Below are 15,287 nucleotides of genomic sequence, written 5' to 3' on the forward strand. Positions count from 1 at the left end.
AGGAGGAGAGGTTCTCCTTGAGAATTGGGACCCTGGTGAAAGAACTACTGGTGCAATGAGTACTGTCCTCTGGTGTGTGCACACCCTTCTCAAAGATGCCTTTCCTGTCTTCCTGCTCTATTCTTGGAGCGCCTGAAGCAAGTCATCTCATAAGCATTAGAAAAGCAAGCCCCAAGGAAAAGAGTCAACAACACAGCGGATGTTATAGATGAACAAGCAACCACAGTCCAATAAGCCACGGGGAATATCTACGGTTGCCACGATGCGCCCTACGTCATAGAGATGGTCCTCAGTTTGAAGAATCCTGGGAGCGGCACCCTCACAAAACTACAATTCCCAGCACCCTTAACCTACAGAACGACAAGTGGGGCTCCCTCCCAGCCCTACCTGGAGATGCCAGGGATTGAATTTGAGACCTTCTGCATGCAAAACATGTGCTCTAACCATTGAGCCACTGCCTTTCCCCTAACAACACAGTACAGTGCATGCCATCCTCTATAGTGTTTGCAATTCCTGCTTGTTTTGCGTGATATATGTAGATACAATAAACACACACGGCATAACTGGCTGTACGTTTGAAGAAATAATATATACTATTCATTGTATTGAATTGTAGATTTCAACAGCAGCTACTACTATAAGATCCACTGTCCTGTGATATCATATATGAGTTTGTACTACTGATGAAGCCCAGGATGGCGGAACAAGGCTAATATTAGACTCTGTGAAAGGATTCTGTGGAACTGCAGCAACCTCTCGTGTGGATTGTTGGGCTCTATGTTTTGTTTTTTTTTAATGATATTTATTAAAACAAAATAATTTTTTAAAATTACACACACAAAAAAAGACAAAATTACAAAAAAGAGAGAAAAGCAAAACATAAGAAAAAGAAAAAATAAAACCATCCTTTTCAAGTTCTCCAATTTCCATTACCTTCTTTCCATGACCTCCTCCTCCTCCCATCTCTTGTATCTTGATTAGTAATTGTCACAGCAAATCCTATCCATAATTCATAATATTTTATCATTACATTACCTTACTCTATTCTCATTTTGTCTTATAAAAACAACCTTAGAGCTTAACACTTAAATCTTTTTTACCAACTTCTCATAACCATTGCCTTTTTGCCAAATTCTTTAAACATTTTAACAAGAGCCAAGTAATTTCATTTCAGCATTTTCCCAACATTCATAAAACATTTCTAGTAATAATAATACAAAAAGGTACAATAGAATAAAAACAATCCAATCTTCTTCCAGCGTCCCCTCCCCCCGGTCCCGGGGTTGTCAGTCTTTCCCCCCCCCCCCATTAGTCTGGCACATTAACCTGGTGCCCTTATGTCCGAGGCCTTCAAATCTCTTCCATGTCCCTTTCGCAGCTCTTCTTCATATTTTCCTTTCACTTCACTTGAAATCTACAGTTCAATACAATGAATGGTGTATATGATTTTTTCAAACATACAGCCAGTTACGTCTTGTGTGTTTATTGAATTTGTTTATATATGCAGATACAGCATGCATATTCCAAACTCCTGTACCCCAGACATTGATGAAGATATTGAACAACATTTGACCCGGGACAGAGGCAATAGGACCATGGGTTCTGGCATATCTGGCGCCGTGGTGCAAAGATCCCTCCGGCGCGCCCCCCCCCAGCAACTCCAAAACAAGGGGGGTAAGGTGGGAAATGTCCTCTGCCTCCCCCACCGCCCCGATCCCCAATGTGGTGGCAGGAATCAAGCAAGAAAACGTGCTGGCGGACATGCTCTCCGGCGTTGGGGCGCCCAAGAAGGCAGCCTGGGAAGGCTGCGTGCCGCCTTTTGCCAGGAAGCAGGAGGAGAACAACGACCGGGAGCAGGGTTTTTCTTAAGCAGATGTAGAGGCTTGGGAGGGAAGGTGGCAGCTTCCATCCTAAGCCTCTGTGGGGGTCGGTCTCCTCCTGAGGAGGAGGCTTGGGAAGGAAGCTGCATGCCTGCCAGCCATATACCGTATTTTTCACTCCATAAGACGCACCTACTTTTGGGAAGAGGAAAACAAGAAAAAAGATATTCTGAATCCCAGAAGCCAGAACAGCAAGAGGGATCTGGCTACTGGGATAGCTTCTTGCTGTTCTGGCTTATGAGATAGCAGCGCGCAGCCTCTCCCGAACAGCAGGATGAAGGCTCCCCCAAGAGCCGCGCTCCCTTTAAAGAGTGTGCGGAGCGTGTGCGGAGCTCTTGGGGGCTTTTCCCCTAGGCGGGAGAAGGGCAGCCCCTCAGTCCCTCCTCTCTCCTCGGGGAAAAGCCCCCAAGAGCCGCACACACCCTGCAGGCGGCTCTTTAAAGGGAGCGCTGAGCAGAGCCTCCTGCCTGCATTCGGTCCATAAGACGCACACACATTTCCCCTTATTTTTTAGGAGGGGAAAAGTGCATCTTATAGAGTGAAAAATATGGTAGTTGGCGGGGCGCAGCTGGCTGGCGTGCAGGGAAAGGGGAGGCTGCCGCCAAAGCCGCACAGCTCCCCCACTCACTAGGGCACCCCTGAGAGGCCGGCGCCCTGGCGCAGCGAACCACTAAGACCAATGGGAAAGACGGCTCTGCCTGGGTTGTCACCTCCACCTGCAATGACAGGGATTTATAAATTACTACCCGATGGGTGTGGCTACCTCCCAACTGGTTGTGTATCCACCTTATGATAGTTCCTTCTAATTTGCATTTATCCAATCTGCAGGTACCATTGTGAGTTGTCCTTGATAGACCAGCCGGTACATTCACAGCTCTGCTATTAATCATTAACACGCCCTGATGCCTCAGCAAGTTGGCCCACACAGTTGCATTTAAGAGCTGATGCAAAGATTGCTCATTGCAGCACACAGTCCCCGGCACCTCCCAATTCCAGGGTGTGCTTTCTTTCCAATGCTGCTTGCCCAAATTGTGACCCACAACCAAATCCCAGGACCAATTCCACCCTTGTGGAATTCCACCACCTGTGAGCAAGCTCTGTTGAACTCAGTGGAGTTTAAGCAGGCATAAGACTGGGCAGTAAATGCATGCCAACGTGTGTCTTCTTAGAATTAAGGTGGCCATTTGATGCACGCTTACACAGGAGTAGACGCGCTCTTGGCCTGATCCCGCAGGCTCTTCTTATGTTCCCCAAAACAGGACCTGAGTCCAAAAGCATCTCTCGTTTCCCAGCAAAACTGACTCCAAGGGCGGAGTCCCCATCCAACTATACATTTAAAACACCAGTTACAGATAGGTAGCCGTGTTGGTCTGCCATAGTCAAAATAAAAAATTCCTTCCAGTAGCACCTTAAAGACCAACTAAGTTAGTTGTTGGTATGAGCTTTCGTGTGCATGGTGTATCTGAAGAAGTGTGCATGCACACGAAAGCTCATACCAAGAACTAACTTAGTTGGTCTTTAAGGTGCTACTGGAAGGAATTTTTTATTTAAAACACCATCATACCATTTTCTAAGGGACTCGGGTGGCACTGTGGACTAAACCACAGAGCCTAGGACTTGCCGATCAGAAGGTCAGCGGTTCGAATCCCCGCGACGGGGTGAGCTCCCGTTGCTCGGTCCCTGCTCCTGCCAACCTAGCAGTTCGAAAGCACGCCAAAGTGCAAGTAGATAAATAGGTACTGCTCCGGCGGGAAGGTAAACGGCGTTTCCGTGCGCTGCTCTGGTTTGCCAGAAGCGGCTTAGTCATGCTGGCCACATGACCCAGAAGCTGAACGCCGGCTCCCTCAGCCAATAAAGCGAGATGAGTGCCGCAACCCCAGAGTCGATCATGACTGGACCTAACGGTCAGGGGTCCCTTTACCCTTACAGGCATCTTCACTGAACTCTTATTGGCACCTGCTAAAAGCATTTTTGTTCAGACAACTCTACCCAAATGTTTATATTGAAGATTCCACCCCTCATTTATTGCTGGTGTTAATTTTTGGAATGTTTTGATTGCTTTTCCTAACAATTTTGTTGTTTTTTCCTTTTTGCAAACCATGTTGAGGCTGTTATTCAGAATACGGTAACTAGACTGGTGACTGGAACGGCCGCCAAGACCATATAACACTGGTCCTGAAAGACCTACATTGGCTCCCAGGACATTTCTGGGCATAATTCAAAGTGTTGGTGCTGACCTTGAAAGCCCTAAACAGCCTCAGCCCAGTATACCTGAAGGAGCGTCTCCACCCCCATCGTTCTGCCTGGACACTAAGGTCCAGCGTTAAAGGCCTTCTGGCAGTTCCCTCACTGTGAGAAGCGATGTTACAGGGAACCAGGCGGAGGGCCTTCTTGGTAGTGGCTCCTGCCTTGTGGAACGCCCTCCCGTCAGATGTCAAGGAAATAAACAATTATCTGACTATTAAAAGACATCTGAAGGCAGCCCTGTTTAGGGAAGTTTTTAATGACTGATGTTTTAATATATTTTTAATCTTTGTTGGAAGCTGCCCAGAGTGGCTGGAGAAGCCCAGCCAGATGGGCGGGGTACAAATAATAAATTACTATGATTATTATTTATTAAATTTTTAAAAAACCAAGTGGTATATAGAGTTTATGAAATAATAAATAAATCACAGCTCTGGGGATTCTTTGGGGAAGCCATGATTACAGTCATACCTTGGGTTACAGATGCTTCAGGTTGTGTTTTTTCGGGTTACGGACCTCTTGAAACCCAGAAGTACCAGAACGGGTTACTTCCGGGTTTCAGTGGTCGTGCATGCACCGAAGAGCTAAATTGCGCTTTGCGCATAAGTGCTGAATCGCAACCCGCACATGTCCAGATGTGCGGATCACGTTCGCAACCCGAGAGTCCACTGTATTTAAAGTTGCTGTATGCACAGTGCAGATGGGGCCAGTGGCGTAGCGTGGGGGGTGCAGGGGGGGCCGGCCGCACCGGGCGCAACATCTGGGGGTTAGGGTTAGGGGGCGCAAATCCACGGGTTAGGGGGTGCAAATCCACGGGTTAGGGGGCGCAAATTACTTGCCTTGCCCCGGGTCCTGACAACCCACGCTACGCCACTGAATGGGGCCACAGCCATAGTGGCTAGTAGCCACAATAAGAACCCAGCCCATCTTTTCCAGCATCCTCTTCTCACAACCAGATGCCTGTGGGAAACCAGGGAACAGGATTCAGGCACAAGCGCCCTTTCTCCCTTGCTGTGGTTTCCATTCCAACCATTAGTATTCAGAAGCATTTCCTGCCTCCAACTGTGGCTTGTAGCCATCCATAACCCTTTCTCTTTGAAAGCCATCACTTCCTCCTGGGCTTCTCCCTCCTGAAATACAACAACAACAACAATTTATTATTATTATTATTATTATTATTATTATTATTATTATTACCTCACCCATCTGACTGGGTCGCCTACTCTGGGCAGCTTCTTTTTTTAAAAAAATATTTTATTAAAGTTTTTTAAAATATAACAGGAAAAGTGAAAAATAAAAACATGCAAAATAAAAACAGTTAAAAACACATTAATTTTCATAACATATCTTCCTTACGCTTATTTCCCCAGACCTCCTCGTACCTCCCTTTATTGTATTCCAGTTCAATTTTTTAGTTCAGCAAATCCTTACCATCAAGCTTTTACCCATTAAACCTTTTTTTCCATATCTCTTAAAGCATTAGAGCAGGAAACCACTTATTTTCTATCCAACATCCTTCTAACATTCATTAATTTTACAATATTTCTGTAAATAGTCTTTGAATTTCTTCCAGTCTTCTTTCACCGACTCCTCTCCCTGGTCTCGGAACTCTGGGAAGCTTCCAACACATATAAAAACATAATACACCAAAAAACATTAAAAACGTCCCTATGCAGGGCTGCATTCTACAAGTTGTTTCCTGGACATCTGAATTGCTGCCTTCCCCAGCGCTTCTAATATTGGATAGCTTTCCGTGTCTCTGTAGGAAATGTATGCTTTTGTTTGCGTTCTACAATTTCCATTCCCATTTAATTCGGCAAACCTAATGAATAACAACAACAACAATAATAGATAGGTAGCCGTGTTGGTCTGCCATAGTCAAAATAAAAAAATTCCTTCCAGTAGCACCTTAAAGACCAACTAAGTTAGTTCTTGGTATGAGCTTTCGTGTGCATGCACACTTCTTCAGATACCACTTGTTCAGATACACAGTGTATCTGAAGAAGTGTGCATGCACACGAAAGCTCATACCAAGAACTAACTTAGTTGGTCTTTAAGGTGCTACTGGAAGGAATTTTTTTATTTTAACAACAATAATAATAATTTTTATTTATAGCCCGCCCTCCCCAGCCAAGGCCGGGCTCAGGGCGGCTACCAAGCAATAATAAAAACAAGTTGAATGAATACAACTTAAAAACAAGATTAAAATACAACAATTAAAATACTGAAACATTAAAATATTGAAATGCAGCCTCATCACAGGAGGAGAAAGGAAAAAGGAAAAAGAAAGAGGGGGAGGGAATCAAATTGGCTCCAATGAAGGCTTGCGGCCGCTCCAAAATAGCGCCGGCTGATGCGGTGCACGCATGCGGCTTCCTCGGGAGCAAGCGTGCGCCTGGCAACGTCCGGCACGCCTGCCAGGCGGGGCCGGGCGGCTTCCTCCTCCAATGAGGCCGGGCCAGATCAGGCCGGGGAAACCCGCCGGCCGCACCGCTCCTCGCCTGCGGGCCGGGCCGCACGTCCACCGGCAGGAGGCGGAGGCAGGAGGCGGGACGGAGCCGCCCCGCCGCCGGCGCTTCGGAGCTGAGCTACCCGGCAGAGCCACACTCGCGCGCAGCCATGCAGCCGCTTCTCGCCTTCCTCGTGCCTCTTCTCCTGGGCTGCGCAACTTGCGCGCAACCGCCGGGCTCCGCCGAGCAGCGCTGCTTCTGCCAGGTGAGTGTCGCGCACCCGCGCGCCCATCTGCGCGCTCCCCACCCTCGGCTGTCACCGGTCCCGGGGCGCGCCTGGTGCGTAAAAACGCAGCCCCACGGGACTTGATCCAGAGGAGAGGGGTCCGATCCGGTTGGGGGTTCGGGTTGCGCTGGAAACAGCCGAGGGGGAGAACTGGTCCCGGAACCCCCATCCTCTGAAGGCACTCTGCACATGCTCAGGGCACGATGGCGGCCTGGATTCAGGAGCTGAATTGGTGATGGGTTGGAGACGTTCGGGGGTCGCGTTTCCTTCTCCACGCGCCTCCCCTTGGAAAGGTTTTTTTTTTTGCTTTTTGGCTGAGCTTCTCTCATTAGTCTTTAGGAGACGCAAATCACTGTTGATCTCCTTCTCCTTAATTACATTATTCATTGATGATTTGCATTGCTTAATGAGACTTGCGGTGGCGGTTAAACTCCTCGGCGTGTCCCCAGTCCCAAAGGCGCTGCTCCTTACACCGGCTGCTAATTGCGCCTTCCTTCTTTCAACGAGAGCAGGGAACTCCCCGGGCGCAACCTGCCGACAACTGGCAGTCCGATCCTAAACATACGCAGCGGTAAATCCCGAAGAGCTATCTTTTCAGGAAGCGCGCACAGGGTGGCAGAGCCGTGGTGCTTTTGGGGAGAAGGAAGGGGTGAAGAAAGGCAAGAACTGGGGTTCCATCCTGCCTTGGGAAGTGTTGCCTTGACTGTAGAAGCTGAGACCCCTAAAAGTGTAATAGTAGTAGTAGCAGTAGTAATAATAAATTTATGTATATGCCGCCCATCGGACTGTGTTGCTCCAGCCACTCTGGGCAGCTCCCAACAAAAAATAGTAAACACACATTGCAACATCAAACACTAAAATCTTCCCTAGGTAGGTTGTGGTGGGTACTCTGGATATGCCCAGAGGCACTCTCTTCTTCAGGGGTCACAACCTTTTTCAGCCAGGGGCTGGTCCACTGTCCCTCAGACCATGTGGTGGGCCGGGGTATACAGTGGTACCTCGGGTTACAGACGCTTCAGGTTACAGACTCCGCCAACCCAGAAATAGTACCTCGGGTTAAGAACTTTGCTTCAGGATGAGAACAGAAATCGTGCTCTGGCGGCAGCAGGAGGCCCCATTAGCTAAAGTGGTGCGTCAGGTTAAGAACAGTTTCAGGTTAAGAACGGACCTCCGGAACGAATTAAGTACTTAACCCAAGGTACCACTGTATTTTGAAGGAAAAAAAATGAACGAATTCCTATGCCCCACATATAACCCAGAGATCCATTTTAAATAAAAGCACACAATCTACTCATGTAAAAACACGCTGATTCCCGGCCCATCCGCAGACCGGATTGAGAAGGCGATTGGGCCGCATCCGGCCCCTGGGCCTTAGGTTCCCTACCCCTGCTCTTCATTGTTACTTTGTACATTCCAAGCCCTACTTCAGGTCATGCCCTGTTCAGCCCTCATCCTGCCCCAGACATCACCTGCAGCACTCACTTTAATGGAACAGAGCCAGACTGTCTTATGGCAACCCTGTTATTTCAGACAATCTACCGGTACTTCCTAGTGGATCAGGCTTCAAACTGCTTGCTCAGTCTTTGACTGAGCAGGGGATCCAGACCTGGTATTGCAGCTTTCCCCAACCTCGTGCCCTTTTGTTGCTTTGGGCATCCCTAACTCACCAGCTTAGGGAAGGCTGGGATAGATTCCTGCCTCAGTTTTCTAATATTTTGCCTATGTGCCTTTTGCAAAATGAAATCGGATGCATAAGGTGGTATCCAACAAAGTAATACTGTTAGTGCGAGGACTTTCGGCTGTGGAGCAGAGCTTTCCGTCCTTTCTCTGTGCACCCCTTAAATTTGTTTTGGGGGTTCCCCTGAAAATCTCTGGAGCAGGCTTTGGAGAGAATGCAAGGGAACAGTTCTGTGGTGCAATTAGAAATCTTGCACTAACAGGACTGCTTCACTGGATGCTGCCCATAGAGTTGTAGTCTTGTAAACAGACAGTCATTGCCCCAAATCCTCCTGGTTTGACTCTGATCTACTGTCCAGCTTTTCTTGAATTAACAATGCTTGCCATTTTAGCCGTAACAGTAATTTCTCCGTATTTTCTCCATGGCCTTCTCCTCCATCTGTTTGCTGAGTTCTTTTTATAGGGGGTGACTAAGACTAATAAGTTATTCCTCTGTCACTTGCAATGCTTTCTCTCTCTCTCTCTCTCTCTCTGTGTGTGTGTGTGTGTGTGTGTGGGTGGGTGCCTGGAGTTCTTTAATATGTTCTTTTGAACTCTCTTAATGTGCAAATGACAGAGTGGTGGAGAAGGAAATGCGGAAGGTGTAAACAGAGGTGGTGTGGCGTGTGAGCAATTACGCCAGCCGTTCTGAAATGTGTCCTTTCCTGGGTGGTAGACAATACTAGACTGCGCTGCCTGGTGGAAAACCCCTCCCCCAGGAGAAATCACCCTCGTAAATGTATTTACTCTTGAGAAGTTGCCCCTAAGCTGCCATTGAGCTGGTGGATTTATTTACCCTTTAGCCAAAAGATCCCACCCAGGCTGGGTTGCATAGATCATAAAATCACATTGATCATAAAAAAACCTGCAAGAACATTCTGCATGTGATTGCCATGAAACGAGAGCAAAAATAATGGAGTGGCCAAACAGAGACAGCAATGCTTCTGGATACCAGTTGCTGGTAGCCACGGGAAGGGAGAGGGGTCTTGTGTTCGAATCCTGATTGCAGGTTTCCCAGAAGTGGCATCTGGTTGGCCAGTGTGAGAAAAGGTTGTGAAAAAGTGTGCATCCTCAGCAACTGCTAGAAAGAGATTGACACGGGTTCAAGACAGGGCAGGTCTTTCCAAAGCTAGGGTCCTGCCGTTGCGCTTGGCCATTGGGGGTTGCCCTTTGCTGTGGGTGGGAAAGTAAAGGTAAAGGGACCCCTGAACATTAGGTCCAGTCGTGTGACCAGCATGACTAAGCCGCTTCTGGCGAACCAGAGCAGCGCACGGAAACGCCATTTACCTTCCTGCCGGACCTAATGGTCAGGGGTCCCTTTACCTTTAAGCTATATCTTGTTTAGCTTATATGCAAATCCATAGCTGTCAACTTTCAGATTTGAAAATAAGGGATCAGCAGCCTCACCTGTCCTGGGGATAGTCTGCAGGATATCTAACAATCCGGGATAGCAGTGAGAAACATTGCTGGAATAAGGGAATTTCCCGCAAAAAAAGGGAAGGTTGGCAGCGATGCGCAATCCGGCACTGATCTTGAACAGGAAGCATGTCAGGTTTTGCATCTCTCTGGCGTTTGGAAACTTCCTCTTTGACCTGTGTGCTGCAAACCGCTTCCGAGATTTCCTGGGCTGGACGCAAGTGATCTCCCAAGGTGTGATTCTTGCATTTCATGGGGTTGGGTTAACTCATCCTCTGTGATTCCATGAACGTGGGCAATTGGGAGCCCCACAGGTGGGATATATACCCTGACCACCCACCCCCCAGTAGGGCCCAGTGAAAAGTCCTGAAATGGGGGGGGGACTGAGCTAGCCTGGGATCTGGTGGATCCGAAACCGGTCTCACAGTCGTCATGAGAGCAGGACCTCCACCTTCTGTTGCAGCTGCCATGCTCCATAAAGCCGCTCCAACACGATGGGGAGTCAGGATTGTGCCCAAAAGCTTTCGCTAATTCACCGCTGGGAGCAACTTGCAATTGTAGAAGCTGATAGAGGAGGACGGGATTCCATTTCCTTAAATTGCAACTTGACTTCCTTTCATATTTCAGAAAGCAATCTATATTGAGGTTTTAGGCAGGCCTGGTTTTCAATCGCTGCTTGCCTGAGAGACAAACCTTGCAGGGTTGTTGTGAGAATTTAGTGTAAGCCTTGGGAGAGGGAGAAATAGAAAAACAACGGCGTTAAAAACTCCTTCGGGAGGAAGGGCAGGATATAAATTCAATAAATGAATAATAATAAAATGCAAAGAAACACCAAAAACATTTTAAAAATAAAAACATACGCATATTTTGTTGATGGCGAGTGATTAAAAATAATAAATTCTTTAATTAGTTGATCGGTCTGGTGAATTAGAATCTAAAGATCGCTTTGCTTGGTCAGAGCTAGGTACGCCCAATATTCTTTTTCTATCAGGTGACAGCTAAATTTCTCCAGTTGGCCATGATGAAAATGTGTCCTGTGTTTTCTGCCCAGCATCTGACTCCAACATCTGTAGGTACACAGCCACTGACCATGGAGGCTCAATTTAGTTGGGGGTGGGGGCTAACAGACCTTGCATTCTGACTCATCCTTTCGTTTGAACATCACACCCAAGCTATTGTGCTGTTGCCACATCTCGAGGGAGTGCATTCTGCAAGTTAATTATGTGTTGTGTGTCTGTGCAAAAGTGCCTTGCTGCCAGCCGGTGTGTCTGCTGGGTGACTCATTTGCAAAGCTAGGAGGGGAGGGGAGCAGATTCCTTCTCTCCTGGAGAGAAAGAGAGAGAGAGAGAGAGAGAGAGAGAGAGAGAGAAACTTAGAGGTATAGAGGGGATACACCAGGGGTCAGCAAACTTTTTCAGCAGGGGGCCGGTCCACTGTCCCTCAGACCTTGTGGGGGGCCGGACTATATTTGGGAAAAAATATATGAACGAATTCCTATGCCCCACAAATAACCCAGAGATGTATTTTAAATAAAAACACACATCCTTTTACAGTCATACCTCAGGTTACAGCCGCTTCAGGTTGTGTTTTCTCGGACCACCGAAACCCCAAAGTACTGGAATAGGTTACTTCCGGGTTTCGACGGTTGTGCATGGGCAGAAGTGCTAAATTGCACTTTGCACATGCGCAGAAGCACCGAATCGCAACCCGTGCCTGCGCAGACGCGGGTTGCGAACGCTATGGGTTGCGAACGTGCATCCCGCATGGATCACGTTCGCAACCCGAGCGTCCGCTGTATTTAAAATTAAATGTTAAAACACTAGGCAGGCCCCACAAATAACCCAGAGGTGCATTTTAAATAAAAGGACACATTCTACTCATGTAAAAACATGCTGATTCCTGGACTCTCCACGGGCCGGATTGAGAAGGCGATTGGGCCGGATCCGGCCCCCGGGCCTTAGTTTGCCTACCCATGGGGTACACACCTTCTCCATCATCAATGAGATTGGAAAAGCCATGCATTTGAAAAGCCAAGCCAGCTAAACCTTCCACCTGGAACACAGCAGGTGGACAGGTACCGAATTGCCAGGCTGTGTCAACAACAGTCCTGACCATTTAGGAGGGTGCCCAGTTGGCAACGCTTTGCATTTGACTAGGAAGTACAAGGAGAAGTTGAATAAGAAGCAGGCTGGGATTTGCATCTCTCTGGCGTTTGGCAACTTCCTTCCTGCCTACGTGCTGCCGGGCCACCTCTGACGTTTCCTTTGCCGGAAGCAAATGCGCTCATAAAAGCTTCTCGGATTCAGTTTCCTCAGGGGGGTTGTTGCATCACGTTTGGGATCTCATGCCAGCAATGGCAGGGCAGAAAAAGTGACCTGAAAGCTTCTTCTTTGAATGGCAAGGCTCCAGAGAGGGACAATTTCCTGCATGCATTGAAGCCTTATTATTATTATTATTATTATTATTATTATTATTATTATTATTATTATTGCTGCTGCTGCAATTTCAGGCTGAGCTGAATCATAAATATAGTCTGCATTTGAGGGTTTGGTGTACTCCTGTAACCTGTACAGTGGTACCTCAGGTTAAGTACTTAATTCGTTCCAGAGGTCTGTTCTTAAGCTGAAACTGTTCTTAACCTGAAGCACCACTTTAGCTAATGGGGCCTCCCGCTGCTGCCACGCCACCAGAGCCCGATTTCTGTTCTTATCCTGAAGCAAAGTTCTTAACCTGAAGCACTATGTCTGGGTTAGCGGAGGGTGTAACCTGAAGCGCATGTAACCTGAAGCGTATGTAATCCGAGGTACCACTGTAGTAGTACCAATGTTATATTAAAAAATAATTATCTAAAGACTTTGCAGGGTAGATAGGACACTTCCATCACATATGATATGATACGATAATCTTTATTGTCATTGTCCCATACAGAACAACAAAGCTGAAAAAAATCTACACCAGACATTCAAAAACCATCAAGCCTGCTATCCCAGCCTGGTTAGCCCCCTAAAAACTCTGATACCCCATAAATAAATACAATATACTCCTATAGAGAGTATCTTACACTGTGTTTAAAACCAAAATTGCATTGGATAGAAACTGTTTCTCAGACGGCTAGTCCTAGTCTATATAACCCTGTAGGTCCTTGTCCTGCCACATAAGGTACTTTCTAAAATTATGCCGCAGTGAAGCTAAATATAAAGCTTAAAGTGCGGGGGAATCAGGTGGGGCAGGGTGATATTTTGGGGGGGGCAGGGGGAAGTAGCCAGAGTTGAGCCCCTCTGCCACTCAAAATCGCAGCCTCTTGATGATGCTTTTAAAAGGTAAAGGGACCCCTGACCATTAGACCATTAGGTCCAGTCGTTACCGACTCTGGGGTTGCGGCGCTCATCTCGCTTTATTGGCCAAGGGAGCCGGCATACAGGTTCCGGGTCATGTGGCCAGCAGAACTAAGCCGCTTCTGGTGAACCAGAGCAGTGCACAGAAGCACCGTTTACCTTCCCGCCGGAGTGGTACCTATTTATCTACTTGCACTTTGACGTGCTTTCGAACTGCTAGGCGGGCAGGAGCAGGGACTGAGCAACGGGAGCTCACCCCGTTGCGGGGATTCGAACCACCCACCTTCTGATCGGCAAGTCCTAGGCTCTGTGGTTTAACCCACAGCGCCACCTGCGTCCCGATGATGCTTTTACTTACTTTTTTTTAAAGTTGGGGTTTCATTACACACACCTCTGTGTAACATTTAATTTAGGTTTGTTTGAAAGGTGACCTGGATCGAGTATGTAAAGTACTTTCATCATTCCAGTACACATATAAATGTTAATTATGTTGTTGTTTTTGTTAGACGTCCCCTAATTATTTTGCTGCTTTCCAATCCTCATTGCTTCTTAATTTCCTTAGGTGACTGGCCATTTGGACGACTGCACTTGCGACGTTGAGACTATTGACAGCTACAACAACCGCAAGATTTTCCCCAGCCTGCAGAAACTTTTGGAAAGCGATTATTTCAGATATTACGAGGTAATGCTTATACTTTTCTCTTTTTTAATACCCCCCCCCCCCCGCTCCAATGCCTTGGCAAACCATTTCTCAAAAGAAAAAACTGTGCTTGCCTCATCGGAACGCATATCGTAAATCTAAAAGTTTTTTTCATCTTTTCCTGACAAGTTAAAATCTCTTGCCTGGAACTAAAAATCCCCTAGACCAACCGAAGCGTTTTCTGCCTTGATCTCTGCAGGTTAACCTAAAGAAGCCCTGTCCTTTTTGGAGCGACGACAGTCACTGTGGAATTAGAGACTGTGCTGTAAAGCCATGCCCATCGGTAAGTGCGAAAGGTCACAGAATCACAGAAGGGACACAAGGGTCATCTAGTCCAACCCCCTGGCATGTAGGAATCTTTGGGCCCAACGTGGGGCTTGAACTCATGAAACCCTGAGATTAAGAGTCTCATGTTCTGCGCAGCTTGCAGACTTATCATATACAATAAGAGAACAAGAAGAACATATGTTTAGAGAAGATTGGAAAACGTTTATTGACTACGTTGGGGGAAGGAAATTGTGTACAGTGGTACCTCGGGTTACATACGCTTCAGGTCACAGACTTCGCTAACCCAGAAATAGTACCTCGGGTTAAGAACTTTGCTTCAGGATAAGAACAGAAATCGGGCTCTGGTGGCGTGGCAGCAGCGGGACGCCCCATTAGCTAAAGTGGTGCTTCAGGTTAAGAACAGTTTCAGATTAAGAACGGACCTCCGGAATGAATTAAGTACTTAACCCGAGGTACCACTGTACACTGGAAAACGTTGGCAGCATTAAGATAAATTCAACAGTGCAAATAAGTTTTGATGGTTGTCATAATGGAAAAAAGATTGGTATAGCTTATGTAAAATATGCAGGGATTTGTTGTTGTTTAATCATTTAGTTGTGTCCGACTCTTTGTGACCCCCTGGACCAGAGCACGTCAGGCACTCCTGTCTTCCACTGCCTCCCGCAGTTTGGTCAAGCTCATGCTGGTAGCTTCGCGAACACTGTCCCACCATCTCGTCCTCTGTCGTCCCCTTCTCCTTGTGCCCTCCATCTTTCCCAACATCAGGGTCTTTTCCAGGGAGTCTTCTCTTCTCATGAGGTGGCCAAAGTCTTGGAGCCTCAGCTTCAGGATCTGTCCTTCCAGTGAGCACTCAGGGCTGATTTCCTTCAGAATGGAGAGGTTGGATCTTCTTGCAGTCCACGGGACTCTCAAGAGTCTCCTCCAGCACCAGAATTCAAAAGCATCCATTCTTTGGCGATCAGCCTTCTTTAT

General features: G+C 47.3%; 1 protein-coding gene and 1 long non-coding RNA gene across 2 annotated transcripts in view; both read left to right on the forward strand.

The window, feature by feature from the left end:
- LOC310712974 overlaps positions 1 to 15,287 on the forward strand; it is an 84,344-nt gene that overhangs the window by 42,426 nt on the left and 26,631 nt on the right. The gene's annotated exons all lie outside the window — the stretch shown is intronic.
- ERO1A (endoplasmic reticulum oxidoreductase 1 alpha) overlaps positions 6,576 to 15,287 on the forward strand; it is a 34,328-nt gene continuing 25,616 nt past the window's right edge. Inside the window, exons 1-3 of the mRNA XM_083515488.1 lie at positions 6,576 to 6,839; positions 13,890 to 14,009; positions 14,227 to 14,310. Coding sequence (XP_083371614.1) covers positions 6,744 to 6,839; positions 13,890 to 14,009; positions 14,227 to 14,310 — 300 coding nt within the window. The 5' untranslated portion in view covers positions 6,576 to 6,743. The remainder of the gene's footprint in view (positions 6,840 to 13,889; positions 14,010 to 14,226; positions 14,311 to 15,287) is intronic.

Source organism: Podarcis liolepis (genome assembly GCF_965112155.1).
Source record: "Podarcis liolepis genome assembly, chromosome: 1".
NCBI classification, from domain to species: Eukaryota; Metazoa; Chordata; class Lepidosauria; order Squamata; family Lacertidae; genus Podarcis; species Podarcis liolepis.